General features: G+C 42.5%; 1 protein-coding gene across 1 annotated transcript in view; it reads left to right on the top strand.

Annotated features, from left to right (window-relative positions):
- The first annotated feature begins 2,177 nt into the window (after nucleotides 1-2,177).
- Nucleotides 2,178-27,232, top strand: part of dars1 (aspartyl-tRNA synthetase 1) — a 33,221-nt gene continuing 8,166 nt past the window's right edge. Inside the window, exons 1-11 of the mRNA XM_046845262.1 lie at nucleotides 2,178-2,349; nucleotides 4,898-5,003; nucleotides 7,288-7,317; nucleotides 7,417-7,474; nucleotides 7,888-7,980; nucleotides 9,237-9,339; nucleotides 13,743-13,845; nucleotides 18,123-18,203; nucleotides 19,209-19,268; nucleotides 21,660-21,771; nucleotides 23,318-23,452. Coding sequence (XP_046701218.1) covers nucleotides 2,327-2,349; nucleotides 4,898-5,003; nucleotides 7,288-7,317; nucleotides 7,417-7,474; nucleotides 7,888-7,980; nucleotides 9,237-9,339; nucleotides 13,743-13,845; nucleotides 18,123-18,203; nucleotides 19,209-19,268; nucleotides 21,660-21,771; nucleotides 23,318-23,452 — 904 coding nt within the window. The 5' untranslated portion in view covers nucleotides 2,178-2,326. The remainder of the gene's footprint in view (nucleotides 2,350-4,897; nucleotides 5,004-7,287; nucleotides 7,318-7,416; nucleotides 7,475-7,887; nucleotides 7,981-9,236; nucleotides 9,340-13,742; nucleotides 13,846-18,122; nucleotides 18,204-19,208; nucleotides 19,269-21,659; nucleotides 21,772-23,317; nucleotides 23,453-27,232) is intronic.

Raw genomic sequence — 27,232 nt, 5'->3', positions numbered from 1 at the left:
GGTGAAGATGATGATGATGATGATGAGCTCAGAGCTGATGCAGTAGGAGTCGTGTTATTGTTATTGTTTCCTGTGGGTCTGTTTAACCCCGAGACAGAGCTGAGATCCTCCTCCACACCACAACAAACCTCACTGCACTGTGTGGGAATGTAGCACACACACACACACACACACACACACACACACACACACACACACACACACACTATATATATATATATCTTTACATATACTGTATATCCATTTAAAATAATAACGAAACCAAAAAGACAAGGTGTTTATTAGATTTAAAAACAAATCTGGTGATTTATTTCACTATTGGTTTTTATTCCTCTCTGTTCAGAACTAAACAACCAGCCACCATTTCTTTAAACAAACAAAACAAACATATAAATATATAAATAAGTGGATCGTCTGAGAACAAACATCAGGAGATGCAAACATCAGCATAAAAACTATGAATTTTATTTGAATAAAAAGTTACTAGACTTCAGTTTGTATATACTTTATTATCTATAGTGATGAATTATTGAGATAGATAGATAGATAGATAGATAGATAGATAGATAGATAGATAGATAGATAGATAGATAGATAGATAGATAGATAGATAGATAGATAGATAGTGAAGTGAAGAACTCTGTTGATCTTCATCATGGCTCTTGTTAGTGGGTGGATTTATTTATCAGGCAGCAGGTGAACATTTTATCCTCAAAGTTGATGTTAGAAGCAGAAAAATGGGCGTAAGGATTTGAGCGAGTTTAATAAATTGAGACGTCTAGACGTCTGGGTCAGAGCATCTCCAAAACTGCAGCTCTTGTGGGATGTTCCTGGTCTGCAATGGTCAGAATCTATCAAAAGTGCTCCAAGGAAGGAACAGTGGTGAACCGGTGACAGGGCCGTGGGGAACAAGGATCATTGATGCACAGAAACGAAGGCTGGTCCGCATGGTCCGATCCTACAGTCGAGCTCCTGTAACACACACACATATATATATATATTTATATACAAAAACCTCTTCAGCAGTGTGAGCTACAGGAGCTTGTCTGTGGATTTCAGTAGAGTGATGAAAAAAAGCCCTGAAGCTGCTGGTTCTGGTGCGTATGTTCCTGTATGTAAGGAGGTTGAACAGTTTGTGACTGAGATGTGATGGAGTTCCTGACCACATAACCCCGATCTTCTCGTCCTTACACTGGCTTCCGGTTAAGTTTCGAATAGACTACAACTTACTGCTACTTACTTATAAAACACTAAATGGTTTATCTCCATGTATCTCTCCAGTCTTCTAACACGCTACAATCCATCACGCTCCCTGAGATCTCAAAACTCTGGACTTCTAGTAGTTCCTAGAATAGCAAAGTCCACTAAAGGTGGTAGATCATTTTCACATTTAGCTCCTAAACTCTGGAATAGTCTTCCTGACAGTGTTTGGGGCTCAGACACACTCTCCCAGTTTAAGTGCAGATTAAAGATGTATGTTTTTAGTGAGTTCTACACATAACACACATCACATCATAACCTTGTGCTCCAGAACATCTGATCACATCACATTATCAACTTGTGCTGTTAATATCATGAACAGCAGCTACGCTAATTCCTCTCCACTGCTTCTCTTTCTCTCCCCATCCCGAGACATCCTGTGGTTGCTCCAGCTCCAGTCACGTCCCACCTCATGAAGATTATGGACCTTTAAAGTAGTAGATGCCTCCAAACATCTTGAACCATCTAGAGACGTACCAGCGCCAATTGGATCCCACTTCATGTGGAGTTTTGACATTGGACCTCCTGGAGTGTTTAAAGGCTCTGGCATGGAGAAGCTGATGCTGGATCTGTGATGATCTTAAATGTTGTGCTCATGTTAGTTCTCACTCTCCAGTGTTCTGTAGTGTGTAAAGACTATAATCACACTCTTGATGTCACCCAAATGAGGATGAGGTTCTGCTTTTGAGTCTGGTTCCTCTCAAGGGTTCTTCCTCATAACATCTAAGGGAGTTTTTCCTTCACCACAGTCTCCATGGTGCTCATCAGGGATAAACACACATCATTCACCTTCACTGTTAAATTCTGTAAAGCTGCTTTGAGACAATGTCTGTTGTGAAAAGTGCAATAAAAATAAACTTGAACTTAAAAAACTTGACTCGGGCGGAACCTTTAATTCCACATGTGTTTCCACACGGACCGGGAAAAATCGCCTTCATTTCCTGCACGCGTCCCTGAGGCTCATCTCTGAGTGTGTGAGAGTGTGTGTGAGTGTGTTTGCACCTTAAACTCCACATTTTCAGCACGTTTACTTTTTTTTTATTGTACAGAATTACCGAGAAGCGACATGACGAAGGAACAGGTTAAAGGGTGAGTGATGCGCTTCACTGACTGCAGTCTCACAGTCTGGTTCAAAAGCATGGCTAGCTCCATCTCTCTACCCGTATTCCGGCGCACTCCGCCTTCTCTTCCGGGTTTATTTTCAGAGTCGTGTTGTGATTGGTTAACTCTAATAGTGCTGCTCGTGTCAAACGAACGAATAGACAGACTGCGAGCCAATCAGAGCGAAGGGGGCGGGGCTTTCCGGAATGCGTCTGGGGAAAAAAATCGAAATAGTTGCAGTAGATTGCATCAGCGTTTATTTATAAGTGCACTTTGAGATTAAATGTCATAAAAAGTTTTTCTTCAAAGTAGCAAATTCAGGAAGTTTAACGATATAACAGCACTTATATCTTATCAATTTAATCATTTTACTAATAATATGAAATAATAATGTTTTACACTTCATATATTTATCGAGATCCAGTGTTGTTGAGATTCCTGATATTAATTATTACACTACTACTATATGAAGTAAAATGTTCTATATAAACACCTGAGTCTAAATAAAAGCTCCCCAGACTCAGTGAGACTGTAATGAGATTGAGAGGGTGAGAGAAACCTTTTCTATAAACAGAACCTAATTAAACGCTTTAAACTGATTCCTGGCAGAAGATGTACACACACTTTTCACTGTGCTCTTGTGAACACCTGATTCACCACAACACTGTTTTCAACAGGAATAAAACACTGCACACGGGAAGGAGACTAAAGTGCTTTGTGTGTCAGTCATTCAGACTGAAAACACCGTATCGGATTAGAGATCAACATCTTACATCAACAGTCCATCGAATCTTTCAAATCCAAATCATTTTAATCCCAATGACAAAAAGTTTACATAGGTAACGGTGTCTTTGAGGTTGTAACAGTGTATTTTGAGGGTGTAACATTGTCTTTGGAGGGTGTAACGGCCTGTTTTTGGAGGGTGTAACGGCCTGTTTTTGAGGGTGTAATAGGTCTTTGAGGGTGTAATGAGGTCTTTAAAGTTGTAACGATGTATTTTGCGGGTGTAACGGTGTATTTTGAGGGTGTAGCAGTGTAATCTTAGGTTGTAACGGCCTATTTTGAGGATGTAACAGTTTATTTTAAGGTTGTAACAGGTCTTTGCGGTTGTAACGGTGTATTTTGCGGTTGTAACGGTGTATTTTGCGGGTGTAACGGTGTATTTTGCGGGTGTAACGGTGTATTTTGAGGGTGTAACGGTGTATTTTGAGGGTGTAACAGTTTATTTTAAGGTTGTAACGGGTCTTTGCGGTTGTAACGGTCTATTTTGAGGGTGTAACGGTGTATTTTGAGGTTGTAACGGCCTATTTTGAGGGTGTAACAGTTTATTTTAAGGTTGTAACGGTCTTTGCGGTTGTAACGGCTATTTTGAGGTGTAACGGTGTATTTTGAGGTTGTAACGCCTATTTTGAGGGTGTAACAGTTTATTTAAAGGTTGTAACAGGTCTTTGCGGTTGTAACGATGTATTTTGCGGGTGTAACGGTGTATTTTGAGGGTGTAACGGTGTATTTTGAGGGTGTAACAGTTTATTTTAAGGTTGTAACGGGTCTTTGCGGTTGTAACGGTCTATTTTGAGGTTGTAACAGTGTATTTTGAGGGTGTAACAGTGTATTTTAAGGGGGTGTAAGGGGTCTTTGAGGGTGTAACGGAATAAACACTTCAGGGGTGTGATGTTGGAGGATTCATCACAGCTCACTCTGTGAATGTCAGGAATATCCTGAACAAGGTTCTTTGGTCGACCTTTGACCCGCAGTCATAACCAGGAAGTCGTTTCCAGCATTGCCATAAAGCTCTTTGATCTCAGGCTGTAATCGTGTTTATCTGGTATGAGATCATTACAGTGAAATTCGTTATGAAAGCCAAATTTTGCAATGAGGAAACATTTCTTCGTAACTAGTAACACACACACACACACACACACACACACACACACACACACACCAGTGTACATGAAAAGGTATGTGCACCCTTGTGTAGAATCTCCTGTAACACCAATAGCCTTCAGCATCACCTGTAGCTGCTGGTCAGTCTAGTAGACCTTTTCCAGCCGTAATGCTTCCACCAGCATGCAGCTTCAATATTACTGAGATTTCTAAAACATGGGTTCTACCCCGTGTGTACAGAAACTGTTCTTGGTGACGTGAAGCTTTCTTTACAGTGGAACCACCAAACTGAAACGTCACTGCTCAGATGTCTGATGTCTGGAGATTGAGCAGAATTGGAACCTTTTCTCATGCATTCCTTTCATCTCTGAGTGTTTGTCTTGGCGTGTGTGTTACCCACAATACCCTGGAAGTGTGTGTTTGTGTGTAAAAGTGTTGATTTGTGAGTTCTGTACGTGACTGAGCTGAGCTGTGAGGTGAATACCTTGGCGAGAGGAAGTCCTCTCCCACTGCCTGCTCTTTCTTCGGATCCTGTGTGAACAATGCAGAAACCTTTAACGCTTATCTCTTACCCTCCCTTCGTTCCCATGATGCCATGTTTGGAAAAAGTCTCCGCTGAAAACCATGTCTCTGTGCCCCTTTCCTGTCGCAGCTCAGCCGAGGAGGAGCAGCAGGCGGCCCAGTCCAAGAAAGCGCTGAAGAAACAGCAGAAGGAAGCCGAGAAAGCAGCCAAGAAGGCTGAGAAGCAGGCCAAGCTGGTGTGTGTGTGTGTGTGTGTGTGTGTGTGTGTGTGTGTGTGAGTGTGAGAGTGAGATATGTCAACACTGTAGAAACTATTGTCTACTTATTCCCCCAGTCAGTTTTTTTTTTTTTTTTTATGTATAAATAAAAAAAAACAAGTTCAGGCTCACTGACTGCTCAGCCACGTCTCAAAGCACTCGTGTGTAAATGTAGTGTCAGCCAGATGAGTAGACGAACATACAACCAGACAAACAAGCGATTAAAAGTACAGACAAGCCAGAAGAAAACAAAAATGACAGACAGAACGAACAGAAGAAAAAAACGGGCAGATAAACGAGCAGACGAAAGAACAGACAGACTGGTGAGAAGATATTAGAGCGGACGGAAGACCGTAAAGATGTAAGCAAAGCCGAGCTGATGAATGTCCAAACAGTCAGACAAGGAGACAAAAAGAGCAGACCAGGCATGAAGACAACAGTTCTTACAGATGTATGCACACATGAAAAGTATAGCTAGACAGGTGAAAGTACAACCAGACATACAATCAGACATCAGACTGACGGACAAGCAGACGAAAAAAGACAATTAATGAGAAGATAAACTAATAGCTAGAAGTCACACAGACGAAAATGACAGACAGACAGACAAACAAGCAGACAAAAGAACAGATGGACTACTAGATGGAAGTACAGACAGCCAGACAAATAGGTGTAAATACAGACTGACGGAGTGGCAGAAAAAAACAACCTGACAGACGAAAAAACATAGAGAGGGACTAGAAAACTAAAGTATAGACAGCCAGATCACAGACTAAAGTATATGCTAGACAGGCAAAACCAGACAGGCAGACGAGTAGATGAAAAAACAGAACCAGCAGATGAATGTATAGCCAGACAGGCTGCCAGACAAACAAGAAACAGATGAATGTAAAGATGTGAACAAGGAACCAGGATAAAGGTGGATAAAAAAACAGACATCTAGACAAGCAGGTGAAAGTACAGACGGGCAGACAAAAGAAAAAGTCTGGGGAAATAACTGAAAAACAACTGACAGTCAGACAAAATAAGACACTTGACCACAGATGAAAATTGAAAACAGACGAACACACATGAACAAACAAACAAAAAAGGAAGATAGACTGAGCAGACTAAAAGAAACAAATGAGAGAAAAGATGTAAGCAAAGCCGAGCTGATGAATGTCCAAACAGTCAGACAAGGAGACAAAAGAGCAGACCAGGCATGAAGACAACAGTTCTTACAGATGTATGCACACATGAAAAGTATAGCTAGACAGGTGAAAGTACAACCAGACATACAATCAGACATCAGACTGACGGACAAGCAGACGAAAAAAGACAATTAATGAGAAGATAAACTAATAGCTAGAAGTCACACAGACGAAAATGACAGACAGACAGACAAACAAGCAGACAAAAGAACAGATGGACTACTAGATGGAAGTACAGACAGCCAGACAAATAGGTGTAAATACAGACTGACGGAGTGGCAGAAAAAACAACCTGACAGACGAAAAAACATAGAGAGGGACTAGAAAACTAAAGTATAGACAGCCAGATCACAGACTAAAGTATATGCTAGACAGGCAAAACCAGACAGGCAGACGAGTAGATGAAAAAACAGAACCAGCAGATGAATGTATAGCCAGACAGGCTGCCAGACAAACAAGAAACAGATGAATGTAAAGATGTGAACAAGGAACCAGGATAAAGGTGGATAAAAAAAAACAGACATCTAGACAAGCAGGTGAAAGTACAGACGGGGCAGACAAAAGAAAAAAGTCTGGGGAAATAACTGAAAAAACAACTGACAGTCAGACAAAATAAGACACTTGACCACAGATGAAAATTGAAAACAGACGAACACACATGAACAAACAAACAAAAAAAGGAAGATAGACTGAGCAGACTAAAAGAAACAAATGAGAGAAAAGATGTAAGCAAAGCCAGACGGACGTAAATACAACCAGACAGGCAGACACAGGAACAGACAGCCAGGTGAGCAGACGAAATAAAACAATTGGCAGAGAAGATGAAAATACAACGGAAATACAGACAAAACCTACAGGCAGACAAAAGAACTGACAGACAGAAGTGTAGCTAGACAGACGAAAACAATCAGACTAAAGTACAGACAGATAAATGAGCAGACATGGAAAAGTAATTAGACATACAGACAGACAGAGGGATGGATGCAGACACGGCACATAAATAATATTTTAATCATTTCTGTGTGTGTGTGTGTGTGTGTGTGTGTGTGTGTGTGTGTGTGTGATTTTTGTAGGCAGCTGATCAGCAGACTACTGAGGAAGATGTGAGTACCCCCCCCTTGCACCCATGTGCCATTATTATCATGTGCCATGTTATATAGAACTTACCTATGAAGTGAATAATGTGTGTGTGTGTGTGTCAGGACTTTGCACAGGACCGTTACGGTGTTTATGCGTTGATGCAGTCGCAGGAGAAACCGGGTGAGTGCTTCACTGTCTTTCTTAGACCACCTACAGAGCTGTGTGTGTGTGTGTGTGTGTGTGTGTGTGTGTGTGTGTGTGTGTGTGTGTGTGTGTGTGTGTGTGTGTGTGTGTGTGGAGGGCCACTCAACTCTAAATTGCCCCAATAACAGGGTAATAAGAGTTAAAGACCCCCCACTTGGGTAATAACAGGGATAAAGACCCCCCACTGCACCCTGCTCTAATGTAGAGTCCAGATACACAAACCCAAATTAGTCACATTACTCTGTGTGTGTGTGTGTGTGTGTGTGTGTGTGTGTGTGTGTGTGTGTGTGTGTGTGTGTGCGCGCGTGATAGAAATAACGTAGATGAATCCAGGACAATGAAAGACATGATATCTAAAGATGTCCCTCTGTCCTCTCCCTGTAAAACAGACCGGTCTCTGGTGCGAGTGTGTGAACTGACTCCTGATAGAGCGGAGCAGACTGTGTGGGTTCGTGCCAGGGTTCACACCAGCAGAGCTAAAGGTAAGTGTGTGTGTGTGTGTGTGTGTGTGTGTGTGTGTGTGTGTGTGTGTGAGAAATGACAGTGTTTGTGAGATGTGTCTGTCAGAACTCTGTATTAGTAAATGGGTAGGGTAAAGAGGCATATAAATATACAGGTGCAGGTAAGACAGTATATAAATGTACAGGAGAGAATACAGATGTGCAGGTAGACAGGTATACAGATGTGTTGGGAGACAGTAAATGGATGTACAGGTAGACAGGTACACAGATGTACAGGTGAGAATACAGGTGTGCAAGTGAGACAGGTATACAGATGTGCAGGTAAACTGAAATACAGATGTACAGGTGAGACAGGTATACAGATGTGCAGGTAGACTGGTATACAGATATACAGGTGAGAATAAAGATGTACATGTGAGACAGGTATACAGATGTGTTGGAGACAGTAATTAGCTGTGCAAGTGGGACAGGTATGCAGATGTGCAGTTAGACTGGTATACAAATGTGCAGGTAGACTGGTATTCAGATGTTTTGGTTTTGAATTACACAGATGTTCAGGTAGGTAGGTATACAGATGGTGTTTGAAGTCTAAAGCTTTGCAGGTGTGCAGTAGTGGAGGTAGACGGGTCCGAAGAGAGAGAACATTAGACAGATCCATCAGATACCGAGAGAGACAGACAGACAGACAGACAGACAGGTGGAGAGAGAGACAGATGAACAGAGAATAAAGGTTTGTATTTGTATGTAAACAGTGTCGTGTGTGTGTGTGTGTGTGTGTGTGTGTGTGTGTGTGTGTGTGTGTGTGTGTGAAAGCTTTCCCGAGTCGGCTCCTCAGCTGTACGCGAGTTTCCTGTTCCTGCTCCGTATCGCGACCTGTTTGACCTTGAGTTATATTTACGAAGCTGAAGCACGTCCTTGAGAGCAGAACAACATCCTGATCATGTTTTTCCTCCTTACACTCGAGCATCAAAGCGTCCGAGAGGAGTCTGTGGAGCACCTCGGAGCTGTGGGCGTGGCCTAATATTCTGATTAGCTCGCTTAATTAACAGCTAATTTTTATTTCCTTGCTAACTCACACAGGCATGAAACCAACTGTCAAAAACATCCTCCCAGTTGTAACCATAGCAACAATAATACGGCTAGTTAAGCTCAATAAACCCACCGCTCGAGTGTAGCGATGTAGCATACAGGTATAAGGAGCAAAATCAGAGGGTTCTTTAGTAGCTATATTTAACATATCTGTGTGTGTGTGTGTGTGTGTGTGTGTGTGTGTGTAGGGAAGCAGTGTTTCCTGGTCCTACGTCAGCAGCAGTGGAACGTTCAGGCCCTGGTGGCTGTGGGAGAGAAAGCCAGCAAGCAGATGGTGAAGTTCTGCGCTAAGTAAGTAGAGAAAGCTTCCTGCCTGAACAATGGTGGGAAAAAAACCCCCCATAACTCTGAACTTCTACCTCTGTTCCTCAAAACAACCTTTTAACACCTCTGCACCGATCACACACACACACACACACACACACACACACACACACACACACACACACACACACACACACACAGTAAGAAGGCTTTCAGAAACAGAAGTGTTTAAACACAAAGTGAATTAACAGAAGAGAAATTAAAATAAGATCTGGTTTGGTTTGTCCATCATTTGGATTTCAGTTCTCCCTTTTGCACAAAGTCAGGGATTTTTTTAGGATCAGGGTCAGGTGTGTGATGAACCAGAAACCAGTGATGCACATCAGTTTCATATGAGGTCAAATGCAGGTCATATGCAGGTCATTAAGTGAAACAGAAACAGCTGAGTAGGAGCTTCAGACCAGGTGAGGAACAATCACACTGGGCTGCTGAGGTTTCAGATTCATACATTATATCTCCTTGTTGGTGAAGAGACAGAAGGACATGAGGAGCCTACATCCACAGAAGATCTGCTCTCAGTTCTCCGAGACATTTGGAGCAACCTTGCTGAGTTCCTTTAAAAACTGTGTACCTAGAAGAACTCATGCTTCTCTGCAGGGAAAGAGTGAAGACAGCAAGTGTGTGTGTGTGTGTGTGTGTGTGTGTGTGTGTGTGTGTGTGTGTGTGTGTGTGTGTGTGTGAGTGAGAGAGATGTGCACCGTTTCACCATGAAGACTCGCGATTGATCCACCGTTTTTTTTTTTTTTTTTTTTTACTTCTCGTCCTCACTGTTTTCTCTCGTTTCATTTGATTCCTGACCCCTGACTTCTCTCACAGACCACTTTATACATACACACACACACACACACACACTCTCTCACACTGGCTGTTAATTGAAGAGAGATTTGAAAACAGAACAGGAAGAAAAAGAAACGGTGAGGGGGATTTCTGCTCGTACATTTTCTCTCACACACACACACGCTCACACACACACACACGCTCACACACGCTCACACACGCTCACACACGCTCACACGCGCGCGCGCTCGAACGCTTGCAAATGAAACTATATTGTGTGTGTGTGTGTGTGTGTGTGTGTGTGTGTGTGTGTGTGTGTGTGTGTGTGTGTTAAAGGAAACAGTATTTGATTGAAGCTGCTGGTTTTGCTGTTTTCCTATAACAAGCACGACACATTCATTTCTAGTTCCATGTAAACGTTTAGGTGATAACAGCTAGAAAAGCTCCTGAGGAACAGTGAAGCGATGACCCCAGAGACTCCTTCCATACATCTTACACAAACCTCTTCTTACTCATGGTGTGTGTGTGGGGTGTGTGTGTGTGTGTGTGTGTGTGTGTGTGTGTAAGTGCTGCTTCTGTAGAGAATGGACACCTTTTAACCAATCAGAGTCGAGAACTCAGCATTGCACTGATATAAAGTCTATAAGTGAAGTGTGTGTGTGTGCAGAATTTGTGTTGCGCATTGTGTCTGATTTGAGTAAGGTTTTGTGGTTTACGCGGCCGTTAAAGCTGATTGCACCTCGTCTTTGAAAGTGTGAAAATAGGAGTGACGCAAACAGCGAACACACACACACACACACACACACACTCTCTCACAGGCTCGACCTGCTTCTCGAAAAAACCTTTTAATCGTTTTTTTTTTTGTGAGCTCAATGTTCAAAATTGTGTGTGTGTGTGTGTGTGTGTGTGTGTGTGTGTGTGTGTGTGTGTGTGTGTGTGTGTGTGTGTGTGAGAGATACAAGATACACACACAAATCTGTATGGACAAAAACATGAAAATGATGAATAGGATGTGGTTTTGCATCCTTACATGACGTACAGTTGTTATCACTGGGGGTGCACTCACTTTTGTTGCAGTTATTTAGACAATAATAGCAGCATGTTATTTTTAGAAGACAGTAAATCTGTACTGTATACAAGCTGCACATTGATACGCTAAAATATCTCCAAGTTTCAGTTCTGTAGTATTGTCTGCTGAGAAGATACTAAATGGTTGCTGTAACTTAAGAGGTGCACTCACTTCTGAGACTCCGTGTGTGTGTGTGTGTGTGTGTGTGTGTGTGTATATGTATATGTATTTTAGGGCTGTCAAAATAAACGCAAATTAATTTTAACGGCACTAACTTTATCAACGTGCGATTAATGCTGGGACCGTTTCTTTTTGACCATTTTTTATAAAAAATATAAATAAATAAATATAAAGGGGGTGAAATTGAATAAACATTTATTCACGATGTCCTTTTTTCACTCAGATATAGAAAAAAAGCTAAAAACACAACCCGAAAATCTTTTATTTATTTTTTTTTTTTATCGCTAAGCATTTGTTTTGCATGATGAACACATCCGGCAGTTAAAACCGTCCGTGTGAAAACATGGCAAAAGTATCGTTTAGTGTCCTGATGATTTAAATTATTTATTTATAAAAAGGTAATTTAAAACACCTTAATTACTTTAAAACATTTACAAGAATATTTAGTCTTCATGCTCTATGTTGAGTTTGATTTCACCAATATAAACATACATTTGCATAAATCATCAATATTTATACATGTTAATTAGAATATTAAACACTTAAAAAGTATTAATTCAAGGTACATTTAGAACAGATACAAATGTAGGATAAAGTTGCGAAAAATCACGATTCAATATTTTAATCCCTTGACAGCCGTAATATATACACTATTTCCAAAAGTATTGGGACACCTGACTTTTCCTGCTCTATGTGGTTCTTCTCCAAACTGTTACCACAAAGCTGGAGGCGCTCAATTGTACAGGACGTCTTTAGACATTTTGCATTCACTTGAACTTGAAAATCCAAACGTGTTCCAGCATGGCGATGCCCCTGTGCACAAAGTGAGATCTGGTTTACATGGTTTGGAGAGGAAGATCTTGAGTGGTCTGCTATAGAGCTCTGATCTCATCCCTACTGAACACCTTTGGGATGAATGTGAACGCTGACTGCACCCCAGGTCTCCTCACCTACATCAGTACCTGCCTTTCATAATACACTCGTGGTGATGAACACAAATATCCATAAACACACTCCAATATATATATATATATATATATATATATATATATATATATATATTACACTGTATATGTATGTGCGTGTGTGTATAAGATTCTGTCTTCTGTGTGTATGCATGATTAGATGTGTGTGTGTGTGTGTAGATATAAAGGAGTGTGTGTATGAAAGAATAAGAGTCTGAGATTTTGTCTGTTGGAAAGTGGGTGAATTTGAGTGTTGTGTATGAGTGTTTGAGTGAGTGTGTGTGTGTGTGTGTGTGTGTGTGTGTGTGTGTGTGTGTGTGTGGTTTAGAAGTGTGTTTGTGTATATGGTATGTATGTGAGTGTTGTGAGACAAAGCAAAAAAAACCCCACAAATTTCAGAAAAATGTATAAAGCTTTGTCTAGACATCTGAAGGCCTGCTTTTGACTGGTTACCATGGTTACCGTGGCACAGCATAGCTAATACATAGCGACGAACCACCACTTTTTCGCGCATCATTTAAATGCAGATGTGCTTTACTGTGTTTTATATTTCATTTTTCTTACTCTGTGTGTGTGTGTGTGTGTGTGTGTGTGTGTGTGTGTGTGTGTGTGTGTGTGTGTGTGGGGCTACAAATCAGGAAAAAAGGAAGTTCTGCTCCAACAGACCGTTTATTACTTCACATATAGGGAGTTAAACAACACATTGAAACACGTGTGTGTGCGTTTGTGTGTGTGTGTGTGTTGCTCTGTGCGGTATGTGGTAAGTGCGTAGTCGCTTTTATTTTTGGTTCTGAGGTCTTGAAATACCTGCAGTGTGTAGAAAGTGGTAAGATTGTGTGTGTGGTTGGTTACCTATACAAACCGCCACAGCACTGAAAAACATGAGTTGCGCAGTCACGTAAAAAAAGTAAAGAAAAAGAAAAACAAATCCGGCTGAGCGCAGGGCCGAGGTGGAGTTACTCCACACCGTGAGCTCAGGGTTTCCATCGAGAGTTTCCTCACCGCCGTGTCGCAACCTTCATGTCAGAATGTGACCTTTCTGTTCAAAACACTCCTAATAGCGAGAACCTGTGTGTGTGTTTCCTCTTGTCTAACCCCCAATGTGTGTGTGTGTGTGTGTGTGTGTGAGAGAAATCCTCAACGGTTTGGCCTATAATCCAAATCACTGGGTGCCAGTATTTTTGTGTGTTGAGTGTAAGCGTGATCAAGCTGAAATGCAGACGTCTGAGTTTTAAACACTTTACTGTAGAAGGTCCTCAGTAGGGATGATGATCACTTTCACCTTGTTTAGTGAGCAAACATGTAAATAAATAGATCTTCTGGTTCAGCTCCTTTTTTTGCGAATGAAATGTTAAATGACACCAAATTCTGTCTGTCAGTATTACGAAGGAGAGCATAGTGGACGTGGAGGCTGTGGTGCAGAAGGTGGAGCAGAAGATTGAGAGTTGTTCTCAGCAGGATGTTGAGCTGCACATCCAGAAGGTAAAACATACTGTTTCTAACACTACTACTATTCACCGAGTTTCACTTTTCCACCTTTTTTAGTTTTATTCCAAAATGGATTGAATTCATTCTTTTCCTCAAAATTCTACAAAACAAAACCCCACAATGACGATGTAAAAGAAGTTTGTTTCGAATCTTTCCAAATGTATTAAAAATAAAAAATGATTAAAACAAATCACATGTACAGAAGTTTCACAGCCTTCACCATGACACTCAAACTGTAGCTCAGGTGCCTCCTGTTTCCGCTGATCTTCCCTGAGATGTTTCTACAACTTGATTGGAGTCCACCTGCAGTAAATTCAGTTGATTGGACATGATTTGGAGATGCACACACACATCTATAGAAGGTCCCACAGTTAACAGTGCATGTCAGAACACAAACAGGAATTGTCTGTAGACCTCTGAGACAGGATTGTATCGAGACACAGATCTGGGGAAGGAGACAGAAACATTTGCAGCATTAAAAGTCCCAGTGAGCACAGTGACCTCAATCATCTGGAAATGGAAGTTAGAAACCACCAGGACTCTTTCCTAGAGCAGAGCCACCAGACCAAACTGAGAGATCAGGGGAGAAGAGCCTTAGTCAGGGAGGTGACCAAGAACTCGATAGTCACTCTGAGCTGATCCAGCGTTTCTCTTTGGAGAGAGCAGAACCTTCCAGAAGATCCACCATCTCTGCAGCACTCCACCAATCAGGCCTGTATGGCCTGCTCATCACCTGGCCAATACCATCCCTACAGTGAAGCATGGTGGTGGCAGCATCATGCTGTGGGGATGTTTTACAGCAGCAGAAACTGGAAGACTGGTCAGGATCGAAGGAACAATGAATGCAGCAATGTTCAGATACGTCCTTAATGAAAACCTGCTCCAGAGCTCTCTGGGGCGACGGTTCATCTTCCAACAGGACAAAAACCCTAAACACAGCCAAGATAATGAAGGAGTGGCTACAGGACTCTGTGAATGTCCTTGAGTGGCCCAGCCAGAGCCCAGACTTGATCCTGATTGAACATCTCTAAAGATATGAAAATGGCTGTGCACCGATGCTTCCCATCCAACCTGATGGAGCTTGAGAGGTTCAGAGAGAAGAATGTGAGAAACTGCCCAAAAATACATGAGGCCGTAATTGGTGCCAAAGAAGCTTCAACAAAGTATTGAACAAACGTTGTGAAGACTCCTGTACATGCGGTTTTATTTTTTAATTATTTTTAATAAATTTACAGATTTTAAACAAACTTCTTTTATGTCGTCATTATGGGGTTTTGTTTGTAGAAATTTGAGGAAAATAATGAATTCAATGCATTTTGGAATAAAACCAGGGGTCACCAACATAGAACATGTTTCTAAAAATATCTGTTTACTACTTTGTTAAATCAATGTTGATAAATATTGTGAGAAATCATTAACATGATCAGTGTCTTCACATAGATGTCTGCCAGTCTCTCTTTCAGTCCCTCTTGCAGCCTCTCTGTCTGCCAGTCTCTCTTTCATTCTCTGTCTGTCAGTCTCTTTGTCTGCCAGTCTCTCTTTCATTCTCTGTCTGCCAGTCTCTCTTTCATTCTCTGTCTGCCAGTCTCTTTCATTCTCTGTCTGCCAGTCTCTCTTTCATTCTCTGTCCGCCAGTCTCTCTTTCATTCTCTGTCTACCAGTCTCTGTCTGCCAGTCTCTCTTTCATTCTCTGTCTGTCAGTCTCTCTGTCTGCCAGTCTCTCTTTCATTCTCTGTCTGCCAGTCTCTCTGTCTGCCAGTCTCTCTTTCATTCTCTGTCTGCCAGTCTCTCTTTCATTCTCTGTCTGTCAGTCTCTCTGTCTGCCAGTCTCTCTTTCATTCTCTGTCTGCCAGTTTCTCTGTCTGCCAGTCTCTCTTTCATTATCTGTCTGTCAGTCTCTCTGTCTGCCAGTCTCTCTTTCATTCTCTGTCTGCCAGTCTCTCTGTCTGCCAGTCTCTCTTTCATTCTCTGTCTGTCAGTCTCTCTGTCTGCCAGTCTCTTTCATTCTCTGTCTGCCAGTCTCTCTGTCTGCCAGTCTCTCTTTCATTATCTGTCTGTCAGTCTCTGTCTGCGTCTCTCTTTCATTCTCTGTCTGCCAGTCTCTTTGTCTGCCAGTCTCTCTTTCATTCTCTGTCTGCCAGTCTCTCTGTCTGCCAGTCTCTTTCATTCTCTGTCTGTCAGTCTCTCTGTCTGCCAGTCTCTCTTTCATTCTCTGTCTGCCAGTCTCTCTGTCTGCCAGTCTCTGTCTGCGTCTCTCTTTCATTCTCTGTCTGCCAGTCTCTTTCATTCTCTGTCTACCAGTCTCTGTCTGCCAGTCTCTCTTTCATTCTCTGTCTGTCAGTCTCTCTGTCTGCCAGTCTCTCTTTCATTCTCTGTCTGCCAGTCTCTCTGTCTGCCAGTCTCTCTTTCATTCTCTGTCTGCCAGTCTCTCTTTCATTCTCTGTCTGTCAGTCTCTCTGTCTGCCAGTCTCTTTCATTCTCTGTCTGCCAGTTTCTCTGTCTGCCAGTCTCTCTTTCATTATCTGTCTGTCAGTCTCTCTGTCTGCCAGTCTCTCTTTCATTCTCTGTCTGCCAGTCTCTGTCTGCCAGTCTCTCTTTCATTCTCTGTCTGTCAGTCTCTGTCTGCCAGTCTCTTTCATTCTCTGTCTGCCAGTCTCTCTGTCTGCCAGTCTCTCTTTCATTATCTGTCTGTCAGTCTCTGTCTGCGTCTCTCTTTCATTCTCTGTCTGCCAGTCTCTTTGTCTGCCAGTCTCTCTTTCATTCTCTGTCTGCCAGTCTCTGTCTGCCAGTCTCTCTTTCATTCTCTGTCTGTCAGTCTCTGTCTGCCAGTCTCTCTTTCATTCTCTGTCTGCCAGTCTCTCTGTCTGCCAGTCTCTCTTTCATTCTCTGTCTGCCAGTCTCTTTCATTCTCTGTCTGCCAGTCTCTCTTTCATTCTCTGTCTACCAGTCTCTGTCTGCCAGTCTCTCTTTCATTCTCTGTCTGTCAGTCTCTCTGTCTGCCAGTCTCTCTTTCATTCTCTGTCTGCCAGTCTCTCTGTCTGCCAGTCTCTCTTTCATTCTCTGTCTGCCAGTCTCTCTTTCATTCTCTGTCTGTCAGTCTCTCTGTCTGCCAGTCTCTCTTTCATTCTCTGTCTGCCAGTTTCTCTGTCTGCCAGTCTCTCTTTCATTATCTGTCTGTCAGTCTCTCTGTCTGCCAGTCTCTTTCATTCTCTGTCTGCCAGTCTCTCTGTCTGCCAGTCTCTCTTCATTCTCTGTCTGTCAGTCTCTCTGTCTGCCAGTCTCTTTCATTCTCTGTCTGCCAGTCTCTCTGTCTGCCAGTCTCTCTTTCATTATCTGTCTGTCAGTCTCTGTCTGCGTCTCTCTTTCATTCTCTGTCTGCCAGTCTCTTTGTCTGCCAGTCTCTCTTTCATTCTCTGTCTGCCAGTCTCTCTGTCTGCCAGTCTCTCTTTCATTCTCTGTCTGTCAGTCTCTCTGTCTGCCAGTCTCTCTTTCATTCTCTGTCTGCCAGTCTCTCTGTCTGCCAGTCTCTCTTTCATTATCTGTCTGTCAGTCTCTGTCTGCGTCTCTCTTTCATTCTCTGTCTGCCAGTCTCTCTGTCTGCCAGTCTCTCTGTCTGCCAGTCTCTCTGTCTGCCAGTCTCTCTTTCATTCTCTGTCTGCCAGTCTCTTTGTCTGCCAGTCTCTCTTTCATTCTCTGTCTGCCAGTCTCTGTCTGCCAGTCTCTTTTATTCTCTGTCTGTCAGTCTGTCTGTCTGCCAGTCTCTTTCATTCTCTGTCTGCCAGTCTCTGTCTGCCAGTCTCTTTTATTCTCTGTCTGTCAGTCTCTCTGTCTGCCAGTCTCTCTTTCATTCTCTGTCTGCCAGTCTCTTTCATTCTGTCTGCCAGTCTCTCTTTCATTCTGTCTGTCAGTCTCTCTGTCTGCCAGTCTCTCTTTCATTCTCTGTCTGCCAGTCTCTCTTTCATTCTGTCTGCCAGTCTCTCTTTCATTCTGTCTGTCAGTCTCTCTGTCTGCCAGTCTCTTTCATTCTCTGTCTGTCAGTCTCTCTGTCTGCAGTCTCTCTTTCATTCTCTGTCTGCCAGTCTCTGTCTGCCAGTCTCTCTTTCATTCTCTGTCTGCCAGTCTCTCTTTCATTCTCTGTCTGCCAGTCTCCCTTTTATTCTTTGTCTGCCAGTCTCCCTTTTATTCTTTGTCTGCCAGTCTATCTTTTATTCTCTGTCTGCTAGTCTCTTTGTCTGTCTGTCTCACTGTCTGACTCTCTCTCGCTCTTCCAGTTGTTTGTGGTGAGTCAGGCTGAGCCTCGGTTGCCTCTTCAGTTGGATGATGCTGTGAGACCTGAAGTGGAAGGTGATGAGGTATGAACAAAACTCACACAAACCTCACACTTACCTCATAAAACTCACCCTTACCTCACACAAATCTCACTCCCCTCACACACGCCTTGCACAAACCTCACTCACCGCACATAAACCTCACACTCACCTCACACTCACCTCACCTCACACTCACCTCACATAAACCTAACACTCACCTAAACCTCACACTCACCTCACATAAACCTCACACTCACCTCACATAAACCTCACACACCTTACACTCACCTCACACTCACCTCACATAAACCTTACACTCACCTCACATTAACCTTACACTCACCACACACTCACCTCACATAAACCTTACACTCACCTCACATAAACCTCACACTCACCTCACACTCACCTCACATTAACCTTACACTCACCTCACACTCACCCCACATAATCCTCATACTCACCTCACATAAACCTTACACTCACCCCACATAATCCTCATACTCACCTCACATAAATCTTATACATACCTCACACTCACCTCATACTCACCTCACATAAACCTTATACATACCCCACACTCCTGTCACACTCTCCTTACATAAACCTTATATATACCTCACACTGACTTCACATAAACCTCACTCACCTCACACTCACCTCACATTAACCTTACACTCACCTCACACTCACCCCACATAATCCTCATACTCACCTCACATAAACCTTACACTCACCCCACATAATCCTCATACTCACCTCACATAAATCTTATACATACCTCACACTCACCTCATACTCACCTCACATAAACCTTATACATACCCCACACTCCTGTCACACTCTCCTTACATAAACCTTATATATACCTCACACTGACTTCACATAAACCTCACTCTCACCTCACATTTGTCTGACACAAACTAGACATAAACCTCACACTTACTTTTCACACACACACACACACCTACATCTGTGTGTGATTTAGCCATATAAAATCTACACTGTGGGTTTGATTTATAATGTGTTGTTGATGTGTTTCTGCAGGAAGGCAGAGCCACGGTGAATCAGGACACCAGACTGGATAACCGTGTTATTGACCTGAGGGTGAGTACGGGGCTTTTCCTCCTTCTCATCCTCCATTTTGGGTTTATTTCCCCTGAAGCATGCAATGGTATTAAAATGATTCATAATAATGTGAACTCTTGTGATTGGCCATGTTGAGTCATAATGAAACTCACATTGTGGTACGTGCGGCACACATACACACACACGCACACACGCACACATTCTCATGATGTGTATTGTCACTCTGGTTGGTAAACAAGAAGTAAACCAGCCACTACTGTACAGAACATTCAGTACTACATCTCGACACGTAGCAGCTAAAAAAATAAATAAATAACGCAGAGGCAAAGAAGTGTGTAACCATGGTGACGCACTTGTTCATGGTTCAGCTACGCTGTTGTCAAAGCGTGTAAACAGGAAAATACCACAGAATTTACCACAGAATTTCCATAACAATAGAGGCACGTCATTTACATTTACTGTCCTGAATAACTTTACACTGAACTTCACTGTAATCCTGGATGATGTTTTAATCCAATGTGATCCTGGACCACATTAAACTATGTCTGGAAAAAATAGTTTATTCTGGATCATTTAATAGCTTTTATTATAAATTGGATGCATTTAATCCTGGATTATATCACATTATTACCTGTGATGATGTTTTAATCCTGGATTATCTCACATTACCTGTGATGATGTTTTAATCCTGGATTATCTCACATTACCTGTGATGATGTTTTAATCCTGGATTATCTCAAATTATTACCTGTGATGTTTTAATCCTGGATTATCTCACATTATTACCTGTGATGATGTTTTAATCCTGGATTATCTCACATTATTACCTGTGATGATGTTTTAATCCTGGATTATATCACATTATTACCTGTGATGATGTTTTAATCCTGGATTATCTCACATTACCTGTGATGATGTTTCAATCCTGGATTATCTCAAATTATTACCTGTGATGATGTTTTAATCCTGGATTATCTCACATTATTACCTGTGATGTTTTAATCCTGGATTATATCACATTATTACCTGTGATGATGTTTTAATCCTGGATTATCTCACATTATTACCTGTGATGATGTTTTAATCCTGGATTATCTCATTATTACCTGTGATGATGATTTAATCCTGGATTATCTCACATTATTACCTGTGATGATGTTTTAATCCTGGATTATCTCACATTATTACCTGTGATGATGTTTTAATCCTGGATTATCTCACATTATTACCTGTGATGATGTTTTAATCCTGGATTATCTCACATTATTACCTGTGATGATGTTTTAATCCTGGATTATCTCAAATTATTACCTGTGATGATGTTTTAATCCTGGATTATCTCAAATTATTACCTGTGATGTTTTAATCCTGGATTATCTCACATTATTACCTGTGATGTTTTAATCCTGGATTATCTCACATTATTACCTGTGATGATGATTTAATCCTGGATTATATCACATCATTGTTCTGGGTTAAATCTTCTTCTTGAGTGAATGAAGCTTGGTGTTTTGTTCCTTCACTGAAAGTTCATACAGGATGTAGATTTTTTTTTGGTTTTTGTTCTTGACTTTCCCCCTGTGGAGGTGTGAAAGATGAGTCACATGTATGTGTGAGAGGGAGGTAAGTCATGTGATACGAGCAGCGCGTGGACTGGAATGTGTGTTTGAGCGTGGTGTTTATCACACACTCTCCTGTTGACATGGGCTGTGGGACAGGTGTGAAAACAGCACCTGCGCTCAGAGTTCTCCAGATTTACTCCTACGCAGCTGAACATCTCGTGAAGCTTTGGTAATTCCAGACTAGTGTAGTAAGTGTGAAAACGTGTAAGAAAAACAGGAAGAGCGCTGCATGTCTGCTTTCACACCTTCTGCTTTTTATCTGTTTTTTATTCTTCTATAATTAAACATAAGAAAATGAACAAAAGGAAGAATGAACAGTGACAATACATTTTCTGTTAATGTCCAATCAGAGCACAGCATCTCTCCCCCTTGTCCCAGTAACCAATCAGAGTCTTTCTCCAATGTCATTGTAACAAATTAGAGTACAAATATCCTTTCTATTGTCACTGTAACTAAAGCAAGGTTTATTCCTCATTATCTCTAACCAATCAGAGTTCATGTTCCTTCTGCAGTGTGTTTGTAACCAATCAGGACACTGTTTATATCTCTAGTGTCTCTGTAACCAATCAGAGCACAGTTTTCTATTTCCGATGTTAATGTATAAACAATGCCAATACATCAATGCTAATTAATGGTTATGTTGCCATGGTAACATTAACAACAATTTAATATGGATAGTGTGCTGTATAAACCAATCTGCATTTACTGTGTGTGTGTGTGTGTGTGTGTGTGTGTGTGTGTGTGAGAGAGTCCGTTATATATGGTTGTTCTTTGTTTCTCCTTATAGACGACGACGAGTCAGGCGATTTTCCGCCTGCAGTCAGGAGTGTGTCAGCTTTTCAGAGACACACTCACCAAGAAGGGATTCGTCGAGATCCAGACCCCCAAAATCATCTCGGGTACACACACACACACACACACACACACACACACACACACACACACACACAATATGGACACAGTGTCCCTTTGAGCACCCACAACCCACAGAAACCTGATTTGTCCTTAATTTTGTGTTTGTGTGTGTGTCGTATCACGAGCATCGAGGCACACTGCGTCTCTTTCTCACACACTGCTAGACTTTTATAGTCCTGTTTTTAGTTCCACCAATCCGCTGGCGAGCCGTGCGGAGTCCTCCGCTTTCTCACACTTGCGTAGTTTTTGCGGTTTCGTGTTTAAAAGAAAAAAAACAGTAACGGTCTCTTTCACTTCCTTTTTCGCAGCGGGCCAATCAGAGCGCGATGTTCGTATTCGAACTTGGCGCTCTTTCAGGGTGTGCCACCACCTGTGGTTAGAAATACACATTTTCTGATGAAATATCACATCTGGTGGCACACACACACCCACACACACACACACACACACACACACACACACACACACACACACACTAGAACACTCTGTGCCTTATCGACTGCATTTAGTTTAAAATGTACTTTCCATCCTGGTTGTCTACGCTATGGTCTTGTTGCCATGGCGATGCTGACAAACATGTGGTTGTATATTGACGTTCTGAAGCTCAGCTGTTGTTAAGAATGAAGTTTTGTCAACCCTCTACACCCAGACATCTCCATAGACATCAAGCAAGATGCTGTGTTTGAGTAGAAAGTTTTGGCACCCCCATACCCAGTTGTATCCATAGACATCTTACGAGACGTGTTTGAAAGACATCTTAATAGACACTGGACGAATGGTCATGTTTGACCAATGTCTTCGTAGACCCATATCTATAAAGGTCTTCTATGTCTTGGCACCCCCTACACCCAAACGTCTCCATAGACTTTGGATATCATGTTTGAGTATAAAGTCTTGGCACCCCCTACACCCAGACGTCTCCATAGACTTTGGTCGAGACATCAAATTTGACTAGAAAGTTTTCCCACTGACTAATTTCTACACCCAGACGAGACGTTGTGTTGATTACTTTTTAATTATCAAATTAATCAGTCTGAGCCAAAGCTCAGTAAACACACACACACACACACAGCCTTCTGAAAGTGAAAAGGAACACTGACGTAAACAATCGCTGTGTATAAAGACACATTCTGATATATAAATGTCACACGTCAAACAACTTCCTGTTTTTTTTTTTTTTTTACCGCATGTTCACGTTAGTTGCTAGCTTTTGTGCTGAAATGTTTAGCCCTGTATACCCTCCTGCAGCAGCATGGCTCCAGGGGAAAAGCAGTGATTTAAAACGGTGTGTGTGTGTGTGTGTGTGTGGCTCAGATTTAAAATAAAAACTTTCACGAGTACTCTTGTGTTTTGGGCTCCTTCGATGTACATCACTTTCTAAATTGTATTGGTGCAACAAATTGTACTTATATCCTGATATTAGATGTGATGTTATTGTCAGCTTTAGCATGAGTATAATGCTGTGTGTGTGTGTGTGTGTGTGTGTGTGTGTGTGTGTGTGTGTGTGTGTGTGTGTGTGTGTGTGTGTAGCTGCAAGTGAAGGAGGTGCGAACGTCTTCACCGTGTCTTACTTTAAAACGAGTGCGTACCTGGCTCAGTCTCCTCAGCTCTACAAGCAGATGTGTATCTGTGCTGACTTCGACAAGGTCTTCTGTGTTGGACCAGGTAGAGAACACACACACACACACACACACACACACACACACACACACACACACACACACACACAAACACACACACAAAGTTAATTCTAGCCTATTGTTCAGATAGGGGGCACCTGTCTGTCCATCTCTCCATCTGTCTGTCTTTGTCTTGTCTTACTGTGTGCTAATCTGTAGTTCTGTCTGTCTGTCCATCTCTCCATCTGTCTGTCTTGTTTTCTAACTTTTTGCTTATCTGTCTTTCAGTTTGTTTGTCTGTTTATTCCTCTGTTTGTCTGCCTGTCTAGTTGTTTCACTATGTGCTGTCTGTGTGTCTGTCTGTCTGTCTTTCTTGTCTCACTGTGTGCATCTGTCATTCTGTCTGTCTGTCCACCTGTCTTATCTGTCATTCGGTCTGTCTTCAGGTCTCATTTTGTTCATATATGTGTGTTTATCTGTTTTTCAGTCTGGCCGTCTGTGTGCTTATGTCCTCCAGTTAGTCTATCTACCCTTCTCTCTTTCCTTCTCTTTCTCTTTGCTTCATATCCAGGTAGCTGTCTGTCTGTCTGTCTGTTTCTGTCTGACTCTGTCTCTAAATGCGTTTCTCTGCTTATGTCTTGCAATTCTTTTTTGTTTGTTTGCCCACAAGTCAAGTTGAAGTTTATTTCTATTGCACTTTTCAAAACTGACAATGTCTCAAAGCAGCTTTACAGAGTTTAAAAGTAAAGGTGAATGATGTGTGTTTATACCTGATGATGAAACCTGGGGTGACTGTGGTGAAGGAAAAACTCCCTTAGATGTTATGAGGAAGAACCCTTGAGAGGAACCAGACTCAAAAGCAGAACCTCATCCTCATTTGGTTGAGATCAAGAGTGTGATTATAGTCTTTAAACACTACAGAACACTGGAGAGTGAGAACTAACATGAGCACTGGAGTGTGTGATTGAGTGTCTGTCTGTCAGGAATTAGTGAGTCAGTGATGTCTGCTATCCACAGTGTGCAGTGATTCAGTCAGGAATCAGACTGCTGCTGGCGATGAAACACTGTGATCATGATTGCAAGAAAGAGAGGGATGAAGGGGTATGAAGTTGAATCAGATTAAATAAACCATAAAGGTGGAGAAGGTGGTGTGGGATGAGCGTCGGTCCGGATTCACAGCTTGGTTGAGGAGAACTCTACTTTTCTGGATCTGCACTCTGACAGATGAGGGCGTTTCCAGACGTGAGAGCAGATGACGGTCATTGGCTCATTGGTTTTCTTTAGTGTTCACATAATTATACAGGGGAAACCCTGATGTGTCTCAGGAGTAAATAAAATAAAAATGAGTAATAATACTAATGTTTGTATAGCTTTGTATCTGAAACGTTGCAGTTCTCCATTACTCTCACAGCTGTGTTTGTTTGTAGTTCAGTGACTCACTATTTGATAGAAAAGCAGTTTTGGGGTTCCCCTGGGTTCCTGCTAGGTTCCCCGAGCTCAGGGACTCGCCCACTGTTCAGAAAACAGATCACAGGTCTTCAGTACATGATTAGTATTAGTCATGTTTATGAATTCTTTCAAAGTACAGAAGTATCTCTCCCCCTCTCTTTCCTTCACTCCCTCCATCTTTTACTCCATCTCTCTCACTATCACTTCCTCTTTTCTGTAATGTTTTATTATTATGGTTCTCAACCTTTAAAAAAACATGTTCTCCAATACATTGTATATGATCACAAAAAGGTTTGTGGACACCTAAGCATCAGATTGCTATGTGCTTCTCTTTGAACGTCCCATTTCCACATCTAGTCTTCATTATCTGTTATAATATCCTCCACTCTTCTGGGAAGATGTTCCACTAGATCTTTGGAGATTTTTGTGCTACAAGGGTGTTAGTAAAGTCAGGTACGGATGTAGGTGAGGAGGTCTGGGGTGCAGTCAGTGTTCACGTTCATCCCAAAGATGTTTAATAGGGTTGGAGCTCTAAAGCAGAAGATCCTCCAATCTATGTGAAGCAGATCTTCTGCTTTGTGCACTTTGTGTCATGCTGAACAGGTTTGCATCTCCTGGTTCAAGTGAAGGGAAAATTTCATGGGTCTCCAACTTTGTGGTAACAGTTAGGGGAAGAATCAATACATCACACGTTTTTGCCAAATCTGCAAAACGTTAATTATCCTATTGAAATATCATAAGTTCCTTGTTTATTCTATTCAGCTAAATTGTCCCTGTTCTTCTAGAGAAAACCCCCCCTTTTTTTCACCCGCTCTCTCACTGATTTTCGAGAAGACACCACGATGCTTTCTCTTACATCACTGTATCATCTGATCATTTTAATGGAGAATCTCTTGTTTTTTTTTGGGAAGTGTGTAGGGAAAGGTTTTGAGCAATAATACAAGTGAAGTTATTTCAGTTTTCTGTGGGGCGTTCTAATGCCAGTCATTCTGATCTGATGCGGATACAGTCATCATGGTGAACATTTACCAGTAACGATGTTGAAAATGGTACTGAGAGTAACAGTAACAGTCGCACTAACAGGACGAGCAGGAGTAATAACAGGTATAGTAGTAACAGTAGCACCATGAGTATCAGCAGTAACAGTAATAAAAAAGTAAACTGTTACTGCTGATACTCATGGTGTTACTGTTACTACTATAAATTCACAGTAACTATAGCGCCCGGATTGACACTGACTCCACGATTGACACTGACTCCACGATCGACACTGACTCCACGATCGCTCCACGATCAACACTCATCCCACGATTGACACTGACTCCACGATCGACACTGACTCCACGATCGCTCCACGATCAACACTCATCCCACGATCAACACTCATCCCACGATTGACACTGACTCCACGATCGCTCCACGATCAACACTCATCCCACGATCAACACTCATCCCACGATCGACTCTGACCCCACGATCGACACTGACCCCACGATCGACACTGACCCCACGATCGACACTGACCCCACGATCGACACTGACCCCACGATGGTCACTGATCGTCACTGACCCCACGATCGACACTGACTCCACGATCGCCCCACGATCAACACTGCCTCCACGATCAACACTGCCTCCACGATCGACACTGACTCCACAATTGACACTGACTCCACGATCGCTCCACGATCGACACTGACCCCACGATCGACACTGATCCCACGATCGACTCTGACCCGACGATCGACTCTGAACCCACGATGGTCACTGATCGTCACTGACCCCACGATCGTCACTGACCCCCTGATGGTCACTGATCGTCACTGACCCCACGATCGACACTAACCCGACGATCGACACTGACCCCACGATCGACACTGACCCCACAATCGCCCCACGATCGACACTGACCCCACGATTGTCACTGATCGTCACTGACCCCACGATCGCCACTGACCCCATGATCGACACTGACTCCACGATCGCTCCATGATCGCCACTGACCCCACGATCGTCACTGACCCCACGATGGTCACTGATCGCCACTGACCCCACGATCGCCACTGACTCCACGATCGCTCCATGATCGACACTTACCCCACGATGGTCACTGACCCCACGATCGACACTGACTCCACGATCGCTCCACGATCGACACTGACCCCATGATCGACTCTGACCCCACGATTGACACTGACTCCACGATCGCTCCACGATCGACACTGACCCCATGATCGCTCCATGATCGACTCTGACCCCACGATCGACACTGACTCCACGATCGCTCCACAATCGACACTGACCCGATGATCGACTCTGACCCCACGATGGTCACTGATCGTCACTGACCCCACGATCGACACTGACTCCACGATCA

The sequence above is a fragment of the Silurus meridionalis genome, chromosome 3 (genome assembly GCF_014805685.1).
Source record: "Silurus meridionalis isolate SWU-2019-XX chromosome 3, ASM1480568v1, whole genome shotgun sequence".
Taxonomy (NCBI): Eukaryota; Metazoa; Chordata; class Actinopteri; order Siluriformes; family Siluridae; genus Silurus; species Silurus meridionalis.
This window is presented reverse-complemented; position numbering and strand designations above follow the sequence as displayed.